Source organism: Capricornis sumatraensis, chromosome 12, assembly GCF_032405125.1.
Source record: "Capricornis sumatraensis isolate serow.1 chromosome 12, serow.2, whole genome shotgun sequence".
In the NCBI taxonomy this organism is placed as follows: domain Eukaryota; kingdom Metazoa; phylum Chordata; class Mammalia; order Artiodactyla; family Bovidae; genus Capricornis; species Capricornis sumatraensis.
Window position 1 is genome coordinate 34,979,351 of NC_091080.1, and position 24,459 is coordinate 35,003,809.

At 38.9% G+C, this 24,459-nt stretch overlaps 1 protein-coding gene across 2 annotated transcripts in view; it reads left to right on the top strand.

The window, feature by feature from the left end:
* Nucleotides 1-1,332: 1,332 nt before the first annotated feature.
* SPART (spartin) overlaps nt 1,333-24,459 on the top strand; it is a 36,294-nt gene continuing 13,167 nt past the window's right edge. The window contains exons 1-5 of one of the 2 annotated variants that reach the window (XM_068984342.1): nt 1,333-1,428; nt 10,061-10,872; nt 18,529-18,726; nt 21,047-21,202; nt 24,228-24,351. In XM_068984342.1, coding sequence (XP_068840443.1) covers nt 10,063-10,872; nt 18,529-18,726; nt 21,047-21,202; nt 24,228-24,351 — 1,288 coding nt within the window. In that variant the 5' untranslated portion in view covers nt 1,333-1,428; nt 10,061-10,062. Of the gene's footprint in view, nt 1,429-1,671; nt 1,754-10,060; nt 10,873-18,528; nt 18,727-21,046; nt 21,203-24,227; nt 24,352-24,459 lie in introns of those variants that run through there. The other variant, XM_068984344.1, reaches the window with a different exon arrangement.

A 24,459-nucleotide genomic window follows, 5' to 3' on the forward strand; every position in this document is an offset into this window, starting at 1 on the left:
CATTTAAACCCACTGTATTAATGTACACCCCCCCCCCCATAGGTTTTTCTCTTTGGGATGGATGGCTATCTTTCTGAGATTTCAGAGAACTATTAATACCAAATGGAACTACCAAATTTTAAACTTAAGAGCCTCCTCCAATAGTCATCCAATATTTCCCATCATTAATTTTGACTGAAAGAAAGTGAAAGTCGCTCAGTGGTGTCCAATTCTTTGCGATGGAATTCTCCAGGCCAGAATACTGGAGTGGGTAGCCTTTCCCTTCTCCAGGGGATCTTCCCAACCTAGGGATCAAACCCAGGTCTCCCGCATTGCCGGCAGATTCTTTACCAGCTGAGCCATAAGGGAAGCCCAATTTTGACTGAACGGAGTAACAGTTCATCTGGAATTAAGTCACTGCCATTCTCAAACAAGTCACTTAGCTAGTCTTATGAGCTCAGGGTACCATATATATATATATATTATCTATACACATAGTTTTTTAAGGCAAGTCTATTCAAGACTGTAAAATCTGCCATCTGCAGACGGAAGACAAACATACAATCTAAAAGTTTCAAGATTTAAGTTTTATACTAGGCTCTTACTAAAGACTATTGCCCTGGAGACAACCTCTTAGATAATTTTGAAGAACTGCTCTGAAGAATCAGAGAGAAACCAGAATATGTAGTTTTGTGGAGTGTTTTCCCCTTAAGGGGAAAAAAAGTGGAACTTCAAAAGATTACTGCTAATCACAAAGAACAGATTATCTAAAGTTCATGATCTTAGTCCCTTTCTCTGTATCAGAAGATGCAGGAGTCTGGGTTCATTGATCTTTAGATAGGTATCTTCACTATCTATACCAGTAACTTAAGCACAGACCTGCTGTTGTGTTTTCTCCATCCTAAACTCGCCCGGGGCTCATGTGCGGGGGCAGGGCCGGCTGCACTGGCTTGATCCTTGCAGAACTGGAAAATCAGGCAACATTCCCTGTCCACGCACGGAAACTATCTTATTAACTTTAAATAACTTCTAAAGAAGCGTATGTTTACTTTGATTTTCCCCTTTTGACTTTCCATAAACATAAATGGAATCAGCACATTTGCTATTTAACCTTAGGCGTCACGAACTTAACATTTTCTTTCTTTTTTTTTTTAACCATGCTGTTGCTACAAACTTTTAGCACACACGGCTGCCCCTAACCATCAACCCTCAACGCCCACCGCTCTGGACCACTCCCTCCCGGCCTGGGGTCCGCACGAGACTAAGAGACTGCGCAAGCGCCGGACCGTCGACGTGGCCGGCAGACCCTAGTTTGGGAGTCCGCGCTGAGTCCTTGGCTCAAGTGGTTCTCCTCCGGCCTTCGGCCCTTTATCTTTTTCTCCTCCTAGAGTTTTACGGTGACTCAGACGTTCCAAGTGGACTGACGTCGCCCCAGAGGCCATTTAGAAGGTCTGAGCGGAGAAAACGGAGGCAGGGAGGGCGGGGGACGAGTCCGCGCGGCAGCGGGCCCGCGTGGGCGTCACGTGAGGGCCGAGCTGCGGGGGCCGCGCGCTCGGGTCACGCGGGAGCCGCGCCGGCGGGCGGGGCGGCGCGGCCGTGACGTGGTGCGCTCCGCAGCGCGCGCCTCCGCAGGCTTTGTCAGCCCCGGCGTGCGGGGCTCCGGGACGCGCGGGCCAGTCCGCGCGAAGCGCTGGGGGCCGGCGGCGGCGGCACCGCGTCTAAGGGAGCGGACTCTGCGCTGCGGCCGAAGGGCCGGGCGGTCTGGCAGGCACAGGTGGGGCGGCGGCCGGAGGGAGGGAAGGAGTCGCCCCTGCGCGGACCGCACCCCCGCAAAGGCGGGCGGGTGGCCTCGGCGCCCCGGGCCCGCGGCGCGCTGGCCGGGCGGGAAGGGCCTAGAAGGCCTCGGGCCCCCATCCAGGTCTCAGAGGTGGAACTTTCGTGGAAGGGAGCGGTTTCGGGAGGGATTCGTTGGAGAAGTTCTTAGTTAACCCTCACCTCGTGTATCTACGGAACCTTCGAGCTCGCTACGCCCCCTCCCTATTTACTGTTGGGCTGGAGGGCGCCGCCTGGCCCCCTCGGGTGGCGGTCCTCCCGGAGCATCTGTGGACCATTCTGGCCTCCGCACCCCCGCTGTTTACCGATTATTCACCCTCACCCGGCGCTTACAGCTTAGTGAAAGTTCCGAAACCTTTCTTTACAGAAAGTCAGCCACATGGGGGTGGGTAGCTCGCGATTTTACTCCTTCGAAAACAGTTGTTCGTGTTTTGGCGGGGGTGGGGGGGCGGTACTGAGCACTGCAGCAGATCCCTCCGACTTAATTTCTCTGGCTGGAGAAAGTTGCTCTTGGAATGCGCAGTTTCGTGACACGGCATTATTGCGTTACTGTAGGGTTGGCCCAGTTCTCCACTTTCTTAATTGTAAATGAATTGCTTTACTCTGTCTCTTGAGGATGCTTGAGATTTGCTTTATTGTACTGTAATGAGCTTGTCTTCATTGTTGTTGCCTCTGAAATGCGTGGCCTTAAATGTTTAGGAATTAAACAATTTTCTTTGAAATTTCCTAAAGCAAAAGTAATGAGAAGGCCCCCCTGCCATTATAAGTGGAGGTACTTTTTGTTTCGCTCTCTTTTACATTAGCAGACTTAAGTTGGTGACTTTATGTGAAACGTATTTGGAATAAGAAGGTCTTCTCTCTTATGCTGTCTCTTATCTGTGAGGCTTTGTGAAATGTCACTATATATAGTTCCTCTAGCAAGCGAAAATAGGGTGAGTTGCTACAGAACGCAGTTACAGGTAGGTATTTTGGGAAAGTTCCTGCTCCTTTTGTTAGCTTGGTTTTATTTTGTAAAGGGCCAGATGGGTGGGCATCAGAACAGCTTCTGCTTCTCCTCCTTCTCGGGAGATGAATGGTTATATTATTAAAGACTTCTTGTGATATTGATTGTTAGCATGATTGTTACTACTTTTAGTGTTTATGCTGCTGCTGCTAAGTCACTTCAGTCATGCCCGACTCTGTGTGACCCCATAGATGGCAGCCCACCAGGCTCCCCCGTCCCTGGGATTCTCCAGGCAAGAACACTAGAGTGGGTTGCCATTTCCTTCTCCAATGGATGAAAGTGAAAAGTGAAACTGAAGTCACTCAGTTGTGTCTGACTCTTCGCGACACCATGGACGGCAGCCTACCAGGCTCCTCCATCTATGGGATTTTCCAGGGAAGAGTACTGGAGTGGAGTGCCATTGCCTTCTCCAAGTGTTTATGAGATTGAACTAATAAAGACAAAGTGTTTGGTTCAGAATTGAACTTCTTTGCTCCTAGTGTTTTTTTAAAGCGCACCTGCGCGCGCGCGCACACACACACACACACACACACACTTTTATCAAATAAATGCATTTTACTTTTATTAGAACGTTTAAAAAATAAGTTAAATGCGCCATTGGTATCTGGAGCCAGGTTTTGATTTGTGATTGAAGATGAATGTAGTGGTGTAGATATTGTTTTATATTTGATTGACGTTTCAAAGACTTTTTCTGTTCTCAACTTTAAAAATTAAAGTGTGAAGTCATGTAACAATAGTTTTTATCTTTTCAAGACACTTGATGAGCACTTGACTATGGTTAGGGGTAGGATAGACTTCTTTGTTTTAAGTCAACATCGTATAGTCCTTTTTTCTGTGAAATGCATCTTCTCAGAGTACTGAGAAAAAGCAAATCCTGTAACAACCACAGAATAAAAATGTAATATTTTAGTAGAAAGTTTCTTCTTTCTGTGATGAGATTACCAAGTACATTTCATCCGTTAGATCTCCAGGCTGTCACTGCCATATATATATATAATTTCCCTCTTCAAAGTGAAGAAGACAGCAAGGAATACTCTTCAGCAGCAGCTGATCCATGGAACCACCCCCCCCAACACACACACACACACACACACACACACACACGGACGTGTGCACACACACCTGTCTTCCCTGTGAATAGCACCTCCCCCGCCTTCCTCCAGTGACACATTATTTAGGAAATCTTTCAGCTCACTGTGTGAAATAAGTTTTTAAATAAAGACATTTGCAAGGTAATACTGCTTCTACCTAGGGTTCCTTTATTGTGCATTCTTTCTGTCTTCAAATGCTATCTACCCTTTAAGACTTAAGCCTGAAGTCTAAGTAACTGAAGCACTTGAGTTACCCTTCACACCTCCTTCACTCTGCTCACTTGTTCATATAGCAGGAGGTTTAGCTTTGGAGTCAGGTCATTTTCTTGACAAATACCTACTGAGCCTGACTCTTTGAATCTATCTCTTCCATTTACCACCTCATTGACTAGTCCTTGAGCAAGCTGCTGAGTATTTGTTAAACATTTTCTAAATCAGAACAACCCTCCAAGGATATGAGGAGTAAATGGAGCATGTAACAGCGCCAAGCATATCCAGAGAGCTTAATAAAAGGTAGTAAATTATGGTGCTTCTAAGTGTCACAGACCATGTTTGTCTCATGTTTGCAGTATAATATCATAGTGAGTGGATTTAAAACTGTTTTTAATTTACTTGTGAACCCCCAAAATAATTTGTGTAAAACAGTTCCACTTGCATAGGTTTAAGTTGGTTTATAATGTTTTGCATTATACTCTCAGGTGGTTGGAAAGGATGCAGTATCCCACATAGTATAGATACATTTTAATATAAAATTGGTTCATCACTCCTAACTGTATCTCATGGGGTATAATATTGCACTTTTTATACATCACCATCAGTTTTTAAAATATATGCTATTTTACATGGTTCCTTTTCTTGAAATTGTATTTCGATTTTAATCACTTCTACTTGTACCCACTCCTGAGTATTCTCTTAATGTCATTTATTTATACTCAAAAGCTTTTTATTCTCTGTCATACATGTCTTTAATAAAAATACTTGTGTAAGTTGAAACTAAGTTTTAAAATTTTTCTTTGACTATAGCTCTAGGAGTTACTTTCCTTCTGGATTGAATTATTAGAAGTAGTAATAGAACAGCATAATACCCGATGGATTTTGATAAAGGATAATTCAATATAAAAATGGAATTTTAGTGGAAATTTATATCTTAAGGAGATGAATAGTTGGAGTCATGCCTAAAATTGAAATTGACACCTGTGACTTTTGGGCTGTTTCATTCTACCATGAATTCTGCCTTTGCATGCTGGGAAATATACCATAGTAAAAACAGAATTAGGAGTGTGGTATATTTGGTAAAGTTTTGCAAACTGGGAAGACTGTGAAAGGAGCTTGAAAGAGGAAAAGCAATAGCATGATAGGTAAACTGCAGGTCTGTTGCCCATAGGTCAGTTTTAGTCAGGAGGGATCTGAAAGCCTTTTTCTTAAAATTGTATATGTTGTTGTTACATGTTCCTTGACAAATCTTCATGTTCCCCTGGGTACACAGTCCCTCATTTAAAGACCATTTGAGCTGTGGTTGTCAACGGGATGATTTTGCAGCCAGGGTACGTTTGGCAATGCCTGGAGATTATTTTTTAAAATAATTTTACTTATTTATTTTTTAAATGTTTGGCTGTGCAGGGTCCTTGTTGCTTCGCTGGCATTTCTCAAGTTCCTGTTGTGACTTCTCTTGTTGCAGAACATGGGCTCTAGGGCACTTGGGCTTCAGTAGTTGTGGTTCCCAGGCTTTAGAGCATAGGCTTAGTTGCTTTGCCTCAAGTGGGATCTTCCCAGATCAGGGATCAAACCTGTGTCTCTTGCATTGGCAGGCAGATTCTTTACCACTGAGCCACCAGGGAAGCCCTGGAGACATTTTTGATCGTCATGTGGTGGGTAGAGGGGGTCGCTGCTTCTGGCACCTAGTAGATAGAGATCAGAGTAGGGATAAACATCCTCCAGTGATCAGGACAGCCTCCAATTACAAAGAATTTCCCAGCCCAAAATGTGAATCCAACTGAGATTGAGAAACCCTGATTTAGAGGATTCGTTTTGGAGTCAGACTATCTAACTCTGTAATCTAAGGCAATGGGTTAGTAAACTCTTTTTGTAAAGTGCCAGATAGTAGATGGTAAGATGTTTTAGGCTTGTGGGCCACATATAACCTCTGTTGCATATCCTTGTTTTTATAACCTTTTAAAAATATGAAAGTAATTCTTAGCTTCAAGGTCTTTCAGAAACGTGATCTAAAGCAGTTATGGCCTTCAAACCTCATTTTTCTTCCTTGCAAAGTACTGGTAACAGTAACAATGTCTCAAGAGTTGTTTGTAAGGACTGAATGAAATGAACATCTAGCTTGGTCTCCAGCACACATTAAAAGCTCTGTAAATGGTGTCCTTGGTAGTCATGGTGTCCTGTGAAAGTGAAAGTCACTCAGTCCTGTCTGACTCTTGGCAACCCCATGGACTACAGTCCATGGAATTCTCCTGGCTGGAATACTGGAGTGGGTAACCTTTCCCTTCTCCAGGGGATCTTCCCAACCCAGGGATTGAACCCAGGTCTCCTGCATTGCAGGCAGATTCTTTACCAGCTGAGCCACAAGGGAAGCCCAAGAATACTGGAGTGGGTAGCCTATCCCTTCTCCAGGGGATCTTCCCAACCCAGGAATCAAACCGGGGTCTCCTGCATTGCAGGTGGATTTTTTTTTTTTACCAGTTGAGCTATCAGGGAAGAACATGTGGTATCCTATAGCACAGAGCAAAAAATGCCAAGTCACAGTGTTGTTCAAGACCCTGTTCAAGTCATTTGAACAAACTTAAGAGGGCTGGTTAAATTCCTGGGTCAGCTCGCCTGTGTAACCTCTGCTCTCTTGCTTTCTGAACTCTGAGCCTGCTTGTATCTTAAGGAAGGTGGAATGCAGAATTCCTATCCCATGATGTCTGAGGAAAGAAAGCATTCTACTGGCATTCTGTTCTTAAGACAGATTCCAGTGTGGGGTTGTCAGTTTTCACAGGGGATTCAAGGTGGGACAAGTAAGATCTCTAATTATAGTCGATTGTATGTGATGTTTGCTAAATTGGGGACAGATATACATAAATGTACACACACACACACAAACACACACACACACTGTCTCAACTACCGTGAAGTCCCTGTATGTGACTGACCAGTGGTTTATTTTTCAGGTTAGAAAGTATGGTTAGGCTAGTTTGGTGATGCCTTTATAGTGCAAATGGTTGCTAAAAGAGCCTTAAGTCCTTTAAATTATCCTATCATTATAATTTTTACCAAAATCACAGGAAAATAAAACCACAGTGTCTGTAGTAGACACATGTGGGTATTCAGGGCTTGAGATGAAGGTAGTTGAAATTGAGATATGCCTCGTGTAAAATACACACTAGGTTTTGAAGACTTAATGCCAAAAATAAGGAAAACTATCTCATTAATAATTTTTATATTGGGTACATGGTAAAATAATATTTTGGATGTTTTTTGATAAAATGCTATCACTGAAGTTTTTACTTTTTAAATGTGGCTATTAGAAAATTTTAAATTACATATGTAGTGAACATTTATAATTCTGTTGGACAGTGCTGCTCTAAAGCTTTAGTTTAATTTTTTTTAATTAGTAATTGTTTTTATCCTGCACGTATAAAGAATTAAATATTTTTATAAGGCTTGTAGTGAAAATCAGAGATCCCCACCACCCTGGGCTCATCCCTTACTCCCAAAGCTTGTATCCATTTTCTTACCACTTCTGGTCTTTCTGTCTGAATCTGTAATAAATAGGATGCTTATATTGTTACTTTATTTTTCAGTGTTAGGCGTTAGGCATTCATTGTCCATTAACTTTCTAGTAGGAAAGATGAAATTTTAGGTCTCCCATGCTGTACCACAGGCACAGAAACTTTCTATCCATTCATCTTCCCATCTTCTCAAGATGGTTGTATTACAATTTGGCTTGTATCAGGATTCATTATTTATATTATTATGATATTAATCAAAATTGAAACATTCAGTACATTGATTACTTTTCTTCCTAGCTCAGCATCTTGTTTTCCTTGGAGTTAATAATTGTCTTGATTTTTATTTCCTTAGTTTACTGTGTACTTATTGCTGATTAAACCCTGAGTCCTTCCACAGTTAATATAGATCTCTTCTGAAAACTTAAGAACACATTAGGTATTTTCTTTTATGCTCTTTTGAATTAAAGCACCCACTCTTCTTTCCGGGCTGGAGAGAAATAGTGTTCTAGGGCTTGGTTAGGAGAGATCTGAAGGTCTACTTGTAAATTAGCTTTGACTCCGTCCCTTATTCAGTCCTCTACTCTCTCTTCCAAAGGAGGACTGAATCCCATCAGTCCCTGTGCCTTTTGGAGGTTCTACCATGAAATATATGTGGGGCTGCTTCTCTGGTTTCTTGATTGACAGTGTAGGCCTCCGCTTTCTCAGATCTGTTTCCTGAGTTGCTGTGTCTGCTACCTCTTTCAGAAACGAAGCACTGTTGACTCCCTCCGTCCTCCCTTTTTGTGAGTTTTGGCTTCGTTATTTGTTTTATTAATGGATATAATGTGAAATATAGAGCATTAATCTTAAATTTACAGATTTTTAATATCTGCATGCACCCATGTAATCACCACTCCGATCCAGATAGAGAGCATTTCCATATGCTATAAGGTCGTCCCCTTGTGTCCCTTTCAAGTCTGTACCAGCACCTGTAATCATTATTTTTGTTTCTGTCATCAAAGACTAGTTTTGCCTGTTCCTCAAAATCATACAGGATAGTAGTCTAAGTATGAAATCTTTTGTATGTAACTTCTTTTGTGTGAAGACTTGGTGAGTCATCCGCATTGCAGGCATCAATTAAAAAAAAATCCTGTGTATTTCTGCAAAATATGAACATGCCACTGTTTATCCTTTCTCCTGTGGGTGGGCATTTGGATTGTTTCAAGATTTTGGCTTTTGTGAATAAAGCTGCTCTGAATATTATTGTACATATTTTTGGTGTGTATTTATTCATTTCTCTTGGTTATATACCTCTAAGTGGAATTGCTGGATCATAGAGTGGGTGAACGTACCTTAGATAGAAATGCCAGACTTCCATAGCGGCTGTACCATTTTTCACTCACACCAGCAAAGTATATGAGAGTTCCAGTTTCCGTCTTCTCTAACATTTGCCAGTATTCAGTTTTAGCCACCTGATAAGTATATATAGTTGACCTTGAACAATGGGATTAGAGGAGCCAATCACCACGTAGTTAAAAATCTCTGTATTACTGTCTCTGCCTCAGACAAAGGAATTGATAAATAACAAGGGCAGAAAACTGAAACACTTTGGATTGAATCAGGACACAGACCCTCTTTTGATTCCACGTGTTGTGATGACTCTAATCAAACACAAACTTTTCCCTACACTTAATTAAAGAGCCATAAAATGAAAATGCAGTACTGCATTTATTGAAAATAATCTATGTATAACTGGATCCATACTATTCAAGGGTCAGCTGTAGTCATATTTTGGGTTTTAGTTTCATTTCCATGAAGGAATCATGTGTTGAATGCCTTTTCACATGGTCATTTGTGAAGTATCTGTTCATGCCTCTTTCTCATTGAAAGGAATGGTTATGCCTTTTAAATAATCTTGTGAGTCACTTTAATGGAGTTTGGGGAGGGAAAAGGGCTAGCTGCATGTGAGAAACCTGCCACCTTTAAATGAAAGTAAGGTAACTGTAAAGCTTCATTCAGATACGTTTTCCCCCCCCTCATTTCTGTCCTCTCCAGTATGTAATTCAACTTCATTTTTAATTAGCTGCTGTAATCCAGAAGTATAGTGAGTTTTAGAATGAGACTCTTTTGTTCCAACCTAAAAGATAGAGGAAACTTTTCTTTCTTCTAAGAAACTGGAACAAGAAAATTATTCAGTAGCTATATTCTGGCTTGTTCTCTTACATTTTTAATTAAAAAGATAGTTAGGAGCAAGAGCAATATTCATCCATTCAACAAGTACATATTGAGTATTTTCTGTATGTCACATCTAAATAGGCTTAGGAAATACATCCGTGAACAAAGACAAGCAAGGCTCCAGTCCTCTGAAGTATATTCAGGTGGGAGGAATTGATACTAAATAAGTAAACAAATATCTAAATAAGGTAATTAAAAATATATTTCCTGTTTTGCAGAAATGGAACAAAAACCCCAGGATGGAGAACCTATTGAAATTAAGATCATCAAGGAAGCATACAAGAAAGCCTTTGTATTTGTTAATAAAGGACTGAATACAGATGAATTAGGTCAAAAGGAAGAAGCAAAGAACTACTATAAGCAAGGAATAGGACACCTGCTTAGAGGAATCAGCATTTCATCAACAGATCCTGAGTACACAGGTCCTGAGTGGGAGTCTGCTAGGCAGATGCAACAGAAAATGAAAGAAACGCTACAGAATGTACGTACCAGGTTGGAAATTCTAGAGAAGGGTCTTGCCACTTCTCTACGGAATGATCTTCAGGAGGTGCCCAAGTTGTATCCAGAATTTCCACCTAAAGACGTGTCTGAAAAGTCACCAGAGCCTCAGTGCTTTAGTTCACTTCCTCAACACAGTGAAGTAAATGGAAGCACTTCAGCTGCAAGTGCAGAATCGAGTAGTACACCTGCTACTTTGTCCTTGCCGTGTCAGAGTCATCCGTCCGAAGCACCCCCTGCTTACACTCCTCAGGCTGCTGAGGGTCACTACACTGTATCCTATGGAACAGAATCTGGGGAGTTCTCGTCAGTTGGGGAGAACTTCTATAGGAATCACTCTCAGCCACCTCCTCTTGAGACCTTAGGGCTGGATGCAGATGAGTTGATTTTGATACCAAATGGAGTACAAATTTTCTTTGTAAATCCCGCAGGGGAGGTTAGTGCACCTTCATATCCTGGGTACCTTCGAATCGTGAGGTTCTTGGATAATTCTCTCGATACCTTTCTAAATCGTCCTCCTGGATTTCTCCAGGTAAGCCAAAGAAAGAGGTAAACAAATCTGAAATATGTGTAGAATATACTGCTTTTATTTGATAATATTTATGATGTGTCCAAGACAGTGAATGCAAAAAGGTTACTATAATTTCTAGTTCCTTTTTAAATTCATGAAATTTATGTTCCTTCAGCATCTGTGTTTGTATTTGATAACATTTCTTTTTCTTTATATATAAAGTCTTGTTTTAGTATTAAATTTGTGATGACAGGGCCTGAAGGAGATTGGGATATTCATCCTTCTAGTTTTTTATCTGAAGAAGAACCCTAATAACTTTAATTTCAAAAGGGATTTGTGTAACTCTTGTGTGCATGTGTAACTGTAAATTTCCACAAATGTTGTCAAGCCCCCACTGAAGGGCCAAACGGGGCTAGATGCAGCCTGGTGTCTGGAACAGTGGTTCTCAACTAGTAGGAACCACCCCTGCCGTCTCCACACACCCTGGAATATTTTGACAGTCGTGGGGACATTTTTGGTTGTCACAGCTGGGACTAGGGTGTGTGCTGTTGCTCCTGGCATATATGGTGGGTAGAGGCCAGGCATACTGCTAAACATTAAATAGGATAGCTCTTATCAATTAAAAAAAATAACTGAAAATGTCAGTCATACCAAGGTTAAGAAACCATGGTCTACAAGTATAGACTCTGATGATGATCATCTGAGAAGCAATTCTAACTTTCCAAGCATATACATTTACCAGGATACACCTTGGTCCAAGAGCAAAGACTGTTGCTAAATAAAGGTTGAGGTTAGGACACTGTTATGGAATTCCTGAGGTATTCTGAAGGTGATGGTCCAGTATCAGTCTGTTTTAGTATGGGGAGATGGGTTTCTGGAAGTACAGATTCAGTATTCATTGGATGTAACAAAAGGATCTGCATGGCAGGGAGATGACTGAGCAAGGCAGATGCTTTCACAAGTCCAGGTGATGTGGTTTAGCTACAGTACTAGTTATCTACATTTGTTTTCTTTAATTATATGTTATATTTTCAATTCTTATGCAGCTTTTACTTTATGAAGTCCACTTAAAGGTTGTTTACGGATAGTTGGAGATTTGCTAGGAGTGTATGAAGGAGATACCTGGGAGCGTTGTTGGAAGGAAGATTTCATTAATAAACAGGAACAATAGTGTGAATCATAAGTTATTTTTTAAGAAGAAGCCTTAAGGTTGAAAACAATAAGCTTATTGCTTCTGAGGGGTCTGATAAAAGATAAAATATTTTCTGCTGAACTGGTAATAAAGTGGCATTGTAAGAGTGGAATTTAAAAAACCTTTGGGTCCTGGGCTACTGGAGGTGCAGGGAATGACTATTTGAAACATTCTATTGATTACATGAGTTCAACCATTAAAATGACTTGTCCTTTAGTAAAAATTTGTTCTGTACATTTAATTCTGTTTTTCTAGTATCTTCTATTTTGAGTCCTAAATAAAAAAGTAAAATTGTACCCAAAATTTGAGTCTTTTTAAGGGACTCTAATTTATATGTATTCAGTTATTTATAACAGTGTCCTAAAAGAGAGTTGCCACGTGTTTACTGAATTTTTTGCTCTTAGAAATCACTATTGCTTTATTTAGGAAATTAGAAATTAATTTAAAATTGGCAGACTAGAAGTCTGTGGCTTCTAAAAACTATTTTTCTCTTGAATTTATTTTTAATATACTTTTTAAACCTGTCAGATTTGTAGTCAATTCATATGGAACTTGGATATGAAATTGTTCTGTGAAAGTGAAACTGGGAGAAGTCAGCCTGTGGTGGGTTAGCTCACCAGTCTGTAATACTCTGCCCTGAGAAAGGTCTATAAGTTTTATTTGAGAAGATTTGAGGATACTCCATTTCAGTCAAGGTGACCAGAATGTAGTTTATCTTAGAGAAATAATGACACAGTAAAAGAAACCTTTCTCTAACTTTCATCATTTAAGTGTAACCATTACAACTTTTTTTTGTTAAATATACCACCTGTTATTCATATTTTTTAAAATGTCTCATTTTTAACTTTATCCTAACCAATAACAACTGTGAAATTGAGGAAAAGATGTTGTATTTTTCCCTAATACATATTGAAATATGTAGCTACTCAAATTTAAATAGTGTGTATATTACTTGAAGTCATTTCACATACTAGAGATGGTTATATATCATACTTTGGAAGATACAGCCTTCAGTTTTATTGTAACTTGTCTGAAGTTTGATTTTTATGAAAGCTGGAGTGTGGCTTTTGAAATGACTAAAACAAAGAATCCACTAAAATAAGAATTTGAAAATGTTAAGCACTTTTCTAGGAAAGAGTTAGACTTGCACACTTTATCTCTACATATTTGTATTCTGTTGGTCAGAGATGTGATAGTACACCAGAATTTTCCATTGTTTATATGAAATTGTTCATCTCTTTGACTCATATACATCACACAATATTTGATAATAATTGTTCTTCCAAGTTTCTTAATATTAGAGAATATCTTGGTGAGGGGAAAAATTATATTCTGGTCACTCAAAAAATAATGGAAATTAATACATTAGGATATTCTGATTTAAACTTAATTTCTCCTGAATTTAGATCTCCAGGCAGTGAGTTTAAGTCTTAGTTGATAATCTGACCTCCCCGTATGATGTTGCTGGGCAGCTTTTGGTTTAACTTCACAATAGATAGTGAATCCATAAATCTGACTTAATGTTCTTGCTGTATCAGATCAGATTGGACTTAGTAAAAAAAAAACCAACTGTGTTTCTAATTAAAATAATTGTTTAGCTTCTCCAGTGGCAGATAGCATGTGTTTAAACCCTAGCTTCACTTTTTGGTTGTTGACTCTGAGCAACTTAATTAACCTCTCAGTGCCTCAATTTTCTTGTGGTTAAAATGACACTAACCACCGCAATATGTAAGACAAATGCTAACAAGTGTGAAAGGGGACATTAACAATAACACAATAATAGTGGAAGACTTTAATACCCCACTCACACCTATAGATAGATCAACTAAACAGAAAATTAACAAAGAAACACAAACTTTAAATGATACAATAGACCAGTTAGACCTAATTGATATCTATAGGACATTTCATCCCAATGAATTTCACCTTTTTCTCAAGTGCTCACGGAACCTTCTCCAGGATAAATCACATCCTGGGCCATAAACTAGCCTTGGTAAATTCAAAAAAATTGAAATCATTCCAAGCATCTTTTCTGACCATAATGCAGTAAGATTAGATCTCAATTACAGGAGAAAAACTATTAAAAATTCCAACATATGGAGCCTGAACAACACAGTGCTGAATAACCAACAAATCACAGAAGAAATCAAAAAAGAAATCAAGATGTGCACAGAGACGAATGAAAATGAAAACACAACAACCCAGAACCTGTGGGACACTATAAAAGCAGTGCTAAAGGGAAAATTCATAGCAATACAGGCATACCTCAAGAGACAAGAAAAAAGTCAAATAAATAACCTAACTCTGCACCTAAAGCAACTAGAAAAGGAAGAAATGGAGAACCCCAGAGTTAGTAGAAGGAAAGAAATCTTAAAAATTAGGGCAGAAATAAATGCAAAAGAAACAAAAGAGACCATAGCAAAAATCAACAAAGCCAAAAGCTGATTTCTTTGAAAGGATAAATAAAATTGACAAACCATTAGCCAGACTCATCAAGAAACAAAGGGAGAAAAATCAAATCAATAAAATTAGAAAAGAAAATGGAGAGATCACAACAGACAACACAGAAATTCAAAGGATCATAAGAGACTACTGTCAGCAATTATATGCCAATAAAATGGACAACGTGGAAGAAATGGACAGATTCTTAGAAAAGTACAACTTTCCAAAACTGAACCAGGAAGAAGTAGAGGATCCTAACAGACCCATCACAAGCAAGGATTTTGAAACTGTAATCAGAAATCTTCCAGCAAACAAAAGCCCAGGTCCAGACGGCTTCACAGCTGAATTCTACCAAAAATTTAGAGAAGAGCTAGCACCTATCCTACTCAAACTCTTCCAGAAAATTGCAGCGGAAGGTAAACTTCCAAACTCATTCTATGAGGCCACCATCACCCTAATACCAAAACCTGACAAAGATGCCACAAAAAAAGAAAACTACAGGCCAATATCACTGATGAACATAGATGCAAAAATTCTTAACAAAATTCTAGCAATCAGAATCCAACAACACATGAAAAAGATCATACACCGTGACCAAGTGGACTTTATCCCAGGGATGCAAGGATTCTTCAGTATCCGCAAATCAATCAGTGTAATTCACCACAGTAACAAATTGAAAAATAAAAGCCATATGATTATCACAATAGATGCAGAGAAAGCCTTTGACAAAATTCAACATCCATTTATGATAAAAACTCTCCAGAAAGCAAGAATAGAAGGAACATCAGTTCAGTTCAGTCGCTCAGTTGTGTCTGACTCTTTGCGACCCCATGAATCGCAGCAGGCCAGGCCTCCCTGTCCATCACCAACTCCTGGAGTTCACTCAGATTCACGTTCATCGAGTCAGTGATGCCATCCAGCCATCTCATCCTCTGTCGTCCCCTTCTCCTCCTGCCCCCAATCCCTCCCAGCATCAGAGTCTTTTCCAGTGAGTCAACTCTTTGCATGAGGTGGCCAAAGTACTGGAGTTTCAGCTTTAGCATCATTCCTTCCAAAGAAATCCCAGGGCTGATCTCCTTCAGAATGGACTGGTTGGATCTCATTGCAGTCCAAGGGACTCTCAAGAGTCTTCTCCAACACCACAGTTCAAAAGCATCAATTCTTTGGTGCTCAGCCTTCTTCACAGTCCAACTCTCACATCCATATATGACTACTGGAAAAACCATAGCCTTGACTAGACGGACCTTAGTTGGCAAAGTAATATCTCTGTTTTTGGATATGCTATCTAGGTTGGTCATAACTTTACCTCAACATAATAAAAGCTATATATGACAAACCCACAGCAAACATTATCCTCAATAGTGAAAATTTGAAAGCATTTCCTCTAAAGTCAGGAACAAGACAAGGGTGCCCACTTTCACTGCTACTATTCAACATAGTTCTGGAAGTTTTGGCCGTAATAATCAGAGCAGAAAAAGAAAGAAAAGGAATCCAAATTGGAAAAGAGGAAGTAAACCTCTCACTATTTGCAGATGATATGATCCTCTACATAGAAAACCCTAAAGACTCCACCAGAAAATTACTAGAGCTAATCAGTGAATAAGTAAAGTTGCAGGATATAAAATCAACACACAGAAATCCCTTTCATTCCTATTCACTAATAATGAGAAAGTAGAAAAAGAAATTAAGGAAACAATTCCATTCACCATTGCAAAGAAAAGAATAAAATACTTAGGAATATATCTATCTAAAGAAACTAAAGACTTATATATAGAAAACTATAAAACACTGGTGAAAGAAATCCAAGAGGACACTAATAGATGGAGAAATATACCATGTTCATGGATTGGAAGAATCAATATAGTGAAAATGAGTATACTACCCAAAGCAATCTACAGATTGAATGCAATCCCTATCAAGCTACCAGCGGTATTTTTCACAGAGCTAGAACAAATAATTCCACAATTTGTATGGAAATACAAAAAACCTCGAATAGCCAAAGCAATCTTGAGAAAGAAGAATGGAACTGGAGGAATCAACCTGCCTGACTTAAGGCTCTACTACAAAGCCACAGTCATCAAGACAGTATGGTAGTAGCACAAAGATAGAAATATAGATGAATGGAACAAAATAGAAAGCCCAGAGATAAATCCACATACCTATGGACACCTTATCTTCGACAAAGGAGGCAGGAGTATACAATGGAGTAAAGACAATCTCTTTAACAAGTGGTGCTGGGAAAACTGGTCAACCACTTGTAAAAGAATGAAACTAGAACACTTTCTAACACCATACACAAAAATAAACTCAAAGTGGATTAAAGATCTAAACATAAGACCAAAAACTATAAAACTCCTAGAGGAGAACATAGGCAAAACACTCTCTGACATAAATCACAGCAGGATCCCCTATGACCCACCTCCCAGAATACTGGAAATAAAAGCAAAAATAAACAAATTATATCTACTTAAAAGCTTCTGCACAACAAAGGAAACTATAAGCAAGGTGAAAAGACAGCCTTCGGAATGGGAGAAAATAATAGCAAATGAAGCAACTGACAAACAACTAATCTCAAAAATATATAAGCAGCTCCTGCAGCTCAATTCCAGAAAAATAAACGGCCCAATCAAAAAATAGGCCAAAGAACTAAATAGACATTTCTCCAAAGAAGACATACAGATGGCTAACAAACATATGAAAAAATGCTCAACATCACTCATTATCAGAGAAATGCAAATCAAAACCACAATGAGGTACCATTTCACACCAGTCAGAATGGCTGCAATCCAAAAGTCTTCAAGCAATAAATGCTGGAGAGGGTGTGGAGAAAAGGGAACCCTCTTGCACTGTTGGTGGGAATGCAAACTAGTACAGCCACTATGGAGAACGGTGTGGAGATTCCTTAAAAAACTGGAAATAGAACTGCCATATGACCCAATAATCCCACTGCTGGGCATACACACAGAGGAAACCAGAATTGAAAGAGACACGTTTACCCCAATGTTCATCGCAGCACTGTTTATAATAGCCAGGACATGGAAGCAACCTAGATGTCCATCAGCAGATGAATGGATAAGCAAGCTGTGGTACATATACACAATGGAGTATTACTCAGCCATTAAAAAGAATACATTTGAATCAGTTCTAATGAGGTGGATGAAACTGGAGCCTATTATACAGAGTGAAGTAAGCCAGAAAGAAAAACACCAATACAGTATAATAACGCATATATATGGAATTTAGAAAGATGGTAACGATAACCCTGTATGCGAGACAGCAAAAGAGACACAGATGTATAGAACAGTCTTTTGGATTCTGTGGGAGAGGGAGAGGGTGGGATGATTTGGAAGAATAGCATTGAAACATGTATAATATCATATAAGAAATGAATCGCCAGTCTAGGTTTGATGCAGGATACAGGATGCTTGGGGCTGGTGCACTGGGATGACCCAGTATGGGGAGGCAGGTGGGAGGGGGGTTCTGGATTTGGAACACGTGTACACCCGTGGCGGATTCATGTTTATGTATGGCAAAACCAATACAGTATTGTAAATTAAAGTAAAATTTTAAAAAATAAATAATAAAAGAACAATGGCAAACAAACAAAAAAAATGACACTAACTTCATGGAATTGTTTTGAGGATTAAATCAGTAAATATATGTGGAGTACTTAGAAACAGTTTGATTTTATTTAATTTCCACAAAAGGATGTTTAATAATAAAGGCTTTATTTACTTTGACCATTATTTATTTTAAGCTAGACTCATTATCGGTTAACAGTGGGGGCTACTTCAGGGCACTGGTTTTAAGACTGTTTAATTAGAGGAGCAGTAAGATTTTTAGCACAGTTCCTGTGTTTCGCAGGGGGATCAGACTAGCAAATGATTCATTTTTATTGGGGGTTTGTTGATGCCGATGGTTCTACAAAGCCTTATAAAATGCATGTCAAACCTTCAAGTATGTATTTGCTAGTGAAACAATATTTAAAACCTCAGTGAAAACCTTGTTTTGTTAATTGATTTATTTTCAATTAATCCTTTCAGGTTTGTGACTGGTTGTATCCTCTAGTTCCTGATAGGTCTCCAGTTCTTAAATGTACTGTAGGTGCCTACATGTTTCCTGATACGATGTTACAAGCATCAGGATGCTTTGTGGGGGTCGTCTTGTCATCTGAATTACCAGAAGATGACAGAGAACTCTTCGAGGATCTATTAAGACAAATGTCTGACCTTCGGCTCCAGGTAACTTGTATGACACCTTCAGGATGAAAACCTACTTTAACATAATCACTCCTGCTTAAGAAATTGTAATAAGCTCCAGTTTGATCGGTAGGAAATAGTACATAATTTGCTTGTGTCTTCACAAATATTTACTACACATTGGGAATTGGCTGTAAATAGTGATTATGGTGGTCTCTGAAATCAAATTGTCTCGGTTTGAATTTGAACTCTTGAACTTAATAGCTGTCTAATTCAAGTTAATCTATATCTGAATGTTACCTGAATGTTGATCTTCCCTATGCTTTAGTTTCTTTATCATAAAATAAAGATAATAACATCCACTTTATTGGGCTATGATGAAGATTAAAAGTTAATGCCTTAAGACATTTATATCAGTGCTAGCAAGTAGTGTGGGTATTAGCTCTTGTTATGACCACTGTCTTCTCAGTTGGATAATTGGGCTCAAAGAGCCCAAAAATGGGACTCAATGGTGAAGTGGAGGTAATTCAGCATTGATAGTAAAGTCGCTCAGTTGTGTCCGATTCTTTGCGACGCCATGGACTGTAGCCTACAAGGCTCCTCGTTCCATGGGATTTTCCAGGCAAGAGTACTAGAATGGGTTACCATTTCATTTTCCAGGAGATCTTCCTGACCCAGGGATCAAACCAGGGTCTCCTGTGTTGCAGGCAGATGCTTTATTACTGTTTGAGCCACCAGGGAAGTTAATTTCAGCATTAGCAGATGGATAGTGTTAGATGTTTTAGGGGTATGAGGAATAGGTTTTATCCGAGGAAATTGTCCTTGTTCTTACGATGAATGAAGGCAAAATGTGATTTAAAAAGTGGTTGGTCATCCTGTGAACTTGCCTTATTTAACCCATTTTCTCTGCCCAATACTGATCTGTTTTAGGAAGTTGAAATAGAGTATAATGGAGATATTTTCTTTAAGTGTTCTTGCCCATCCTAATGTAGGACAAGGGAGGAAACCATTTTTGATTGTGCATATTGACAGTTATTAGAGTTTGAAGAAGATTGATAGCCTGGTAATAGATATATATATAGTATATATAGAAAACCTTTTATTTTCTCCATCAACAGATATTTAAAATTCATTATTTAACCTGGTTCTGTGTTAAATGATGTGATGGTAAGAAAGAACAGAGAGGGCTATAAAAATACATATATAACAGCTTCTATTCTTGAGCATGTTAATAGTCCATTAAATAACAACAGTGTAGTGTAATCGATGATGGAAAAAAGTGAAAGGAGGTCAGGGAGGATTTCACAAAATAGTTTTGAGTTCAGTTATGAAAGATCTGTTCCTTTTATCTCAGAAAGTAGAATATATCTTCAGTCCATACCTATATCAGACATTTAAGGGCAAAGGTGATGGGAGCAGATCACCAGGTATGAGATAGGTCAGAGAGTCATCTCAACTTCGGATTGTAAGAACTGTATATGAGAGTGACCTGATGATCAGCATGAACTAAAATGCCAGTAAGGTATGCAAACAGAGCCTATGACCCCCATGCGGAAGTGCGTGTAGCCTCAGTATGCTCAGGAGAGTTTACAAAGACAGCACGGTGGTCAAATGGGTATGGGTTCAAATCTAAGCTTTGCTGTTTCCTAGCTGAAGACAGTGACATTCTTAAGTGATCCAGACTTTTTATGGAGCTGTTACTCTTCACCCCTACATTCATTTGACTTGTATTACCAAGCTCTAGGCAAGAAATTAAACTGACCTTTAGTTTAGTTGTTTATGTCCTCTGTTCAGTTTTATTTTTCAGTTGCATGTTATTTTTAGTTTTCTGTATTGTCCTAGAACTCCCAACAGTAAAAAAAATTGCTTAGTTACTCGCTATACTTTTGACTTGTCTTTACCCTTAAGCATTCATTCAGCAAAGTGTATGTAAGTAGATTACCTTCAGTGTTGAGTGCAGAAGTGAAAAAAACAAAAGCAGGCTTCCAACAATGCAGAGTAATTAAACCGGATATGAGTTCCTTTAAACTCATTTAGTCCTATATGTGTTTCCTAAAACTTATTTATTATTTAACTAAATTCAAATGTGTCTGCATCTGATTTTGTGATCACTTATACCAGCAACTGCTATAAGTTTATCTTGCATACCTTCTTGTCTTTTGAAATTTACTTTAGGCCCTGTCCTGTGAACCAGAGAACTCAAAAAGGTTTGAGATTTGGTGATGAGATAAAAATATAGAGAAAGACTAGCAAAAGTAGTTGTAAAACACTGTCATTTGAATAAGTATATTACTGCAGCATGATGTATACCATAGCTTAGAAGAAATGTGAATTTGAACTAAACTGAGTCCTTTATTCCTAGACCAACTGGGACCGGGCAGAAGGAGAAAATGAATTCCAGATTCCTGGAGGATCAGGATCTGCCTCTGACCAGTTGAAGGAAGCCAGTGGCACTGACTTGAGACAGCTGGACCCGGGCAATAAAGATGTGCGTCATAAGGGAAAACGAGGGAAAAAGGTAAGTAAAGTGAAAAATCAACAAGGTATGAGGGTGTGTTCTAGCCTAAAGGTACCTTTCACCAGTTTAAATTATTTATAAGATCCCCATTTACTAAAGCAGAGCAACTTGCAGATAACGGAGTGATCACTGGTCAAGTCATTAGAATCAGTGTTAATGTTTCCCTTTCCAAGCATTCATTTAAACTGTCTTAAACGATAGTCTGTATTTGGAGGATACATCTTTTTCAACTATTGGAAAGATTTTTATATTCACATTAATGATGAATATCCTTTTTTGTTTTGTATTATCTTCTACCTTCCTATATACACCAAGATCTTGGGTCTAGGTATACTTTTCCTTATATTGCCATTTTTATTCAGTTCCTTATTAGTCAGCAGAACAGAGAAAATGGGCTTTAAAAAATATATATTTAGCATTTTTTTCATTCATTTCTTAGATTCTATGTCATTTACCAAATGTTGAATTTGGATTAGAGGTCAGTAAGTATTTATTGAGTGCTAGAAAGCTGCTGGGAGGGGTTGGGAGCAGGAGGAGAAGGAGACGACAGAGGATGAGATGGCTGGATGGCATCACCAACTCAATGCACATGAGTTTGGGTGAACTCCAGGAGTTGGTGATGGACAGGGAGGCCTGGTGTGCTGCGATTCATGGGGTAGCAAAGAGTCGGACATGACTGAGCGACTGAACTGAACTGAGAAAACTGAGCATAATAGAAAAAAGTTGAAATTCCTCATCTCAAATATTTACCATCTAGTGGGGAGGATAAATTAGCAAAGAGAGAATTTCTACCCAACGTGATGGTTAGATGAAAGTACACAAGTTGTATAGAAGGCTCAGTTGTACCTTCCAAGAAGATGTGTGGTGTGGGAAGCAATTGAGGAGGCTCCTCCTGGAGGGCATTATGGCTGAGATGAGTCCTGAGGTGAAGTAAGCAAACCTATGAGGAAGGAAAGTACCGTTGTGTGAGTATTGAATTGTAAACAAGTTGGCACTGTTCACTGTTGTAATGCATAAGTGCTTGGTAATTGTCTTTGGAATTAATGAATGTCACATGAATATTGTACTTTCACACACCAACTGTCACTATGGGTTATGCTGAGCATCTTAGACCAGCTTTATGAGGACATGGGCGTTCAAAATGGAAGTTAGAAGTTCATTTTTTAAAATTTAATTCTTTGATTTAAAAAAATCAAATTACATAAGATGGTAGATACCTTTGAAAAGCTTTACTTCCACCTTCATCCCTTTCTACACCTTCCTTCTGCCATTGTAGGTAATTTTATTAGTGTCTTCTGTTTCTTTTCTGGGTTTTTTGAGGTAGATAAAAGCAAACAAAATCTGTTACTATTTCTCTCTCTTTCTTATACAAAAGGTGGCATCATATAGAGTGTCCTAGAACTTCCTCGGTCTTTTTTACATTGTATTTCATTGTATGAATAGATCACAGTTTATTTAATCAGCCTCTTATTGAGAGGTATTTGATGTGGTTGTTTGCTATTACAAACAGTGCATCAGTGAATAACTTTGTAGAGCTATTGATTCATACATCTGTAGGTAATTCAACAATTTCTTAGAGGTGGGGTTACTTTGTCAACAGATAAATGCATTTGTGATTTTGATAGATCTTGCTGCATTACCCTTCCTAAGGATTATACAGTTCAGATGCTACCAGGGGTAAATGAACACCTGTCTCCCCACAGGCTGCTAGCAGAGTGGATGACTGCTCTTTCTGTATTTTGGCAGTGCAATGATGAGAGAAATATACTGGAATATATTAATTTGCATTGCTCTTTTTGTGAGTAAAGTTGAGCAAAGGTATAAGGGTAGTTCGAGTTTTGTTTTCTGTGTGGTGTCTAGTCATATCCTTTCTCTGTGATGTCTGCTGCTGCTGCTGCTAAGTTGCTTCAGTCGTGTCCGACTCTATGCGACCCCATAGACAGCAGCCCACCAGGCTCCCCGTCCCTGGGATTGTCCAGGCAAGAATACTGGAGTGGGTTGCCATTTCCTTCTCCAATGCATGAAAGTGAAAAGAGAAAGTGAAGTTTCTCAGTCATGTCTGACTCTTAGCGACCCCATGGACTATAGCCCACCAGGCTCCTCCATCCATGGGATTTTCCAGGCAAGAGTACTGGAGTGGGGTGCCATTGCCTTCTCCCTCTGTGATGTCTAGGCATGTCCATTTTTATTACTGGGTTACCAGTCCTTCTCAATTTCTAAGAACTGTTTATATATTATGGACATTGGCCCATTGTCAAAGATAGAACTTGCAAGTATTTTGTTCATTTTGTCTTTAGGTTTTATTTATGAGTAGCTTTTCCCCACATGTAGGAGTTTTTGTTTTTAATGTTTTATATTTTAAATCAGGTTATATTTCTGTTGGGTAAAATTTTGAGTGTCCAGTTGTTTTATGATAATATGAGGTCTGAGTTAGCCTACTGCTAAGTATTTATAATGAAAAAATAAATTTAGCTTTGACATTTTGAGTGTTGGCCCTAGCCATTGAATTAGCAAGTATTTCTGTGTTTCCTGTTTCCGTTCAAATGAAATGGCAGATTCTGTGTTTATGTATTTTTATTTGCTTTTACTTGAAGTCTGTCAAAACTAGTTCATTTGGATGCATTCTTCATTACTGATTGAGTTATTTAACACATCTTTTAACCTTACTGAGGACTGTATGAGTATGGGTATTTAGGGGAATGATAGCCCTCTGAAGGAACTCGGTCTAGTCAAGGAAAGAAAAAAGTCAATTTAAATATAATCTGATAAATGCTGTATTGGAGGTATGTTGGTATTTAAATCTTACTTACCAGTGGGACCTAACATAAGACCAGAACAGTTTTCAGCTTCATGGTGGTTATGGGTATTGTGTTTTATGTACTAAAATGTACTAGTAATTAGGTTGGCTGGAAATACTTTCATTCATTAGTATTTATTGGCTTAGTATTTTATTACAAAATGCTTATGGTTTTCCTTCATCTTAGTTTTTATTATTTTCACTTCTTGAAACATTTTTACCATTTAGACCAAAGGTACTTCAAGTGAAGAAGTTAATCTGAGTCACATTGTACCTTGCGAGCCAGTTTCAGAAGAAAAAGCAAAGGAGTTACCTGAATGGAGTGAGAAAGTGGCTCACAACATTTTGTCAGGTATTACAGTAATGATAACTTTTTTTGCTTATGATGTGAAGCTTTTGGGTGGGTCCCATTAGAGAATACTTGGAAAGATACTGTTTTATCTTCTGGTTTTAAATGATC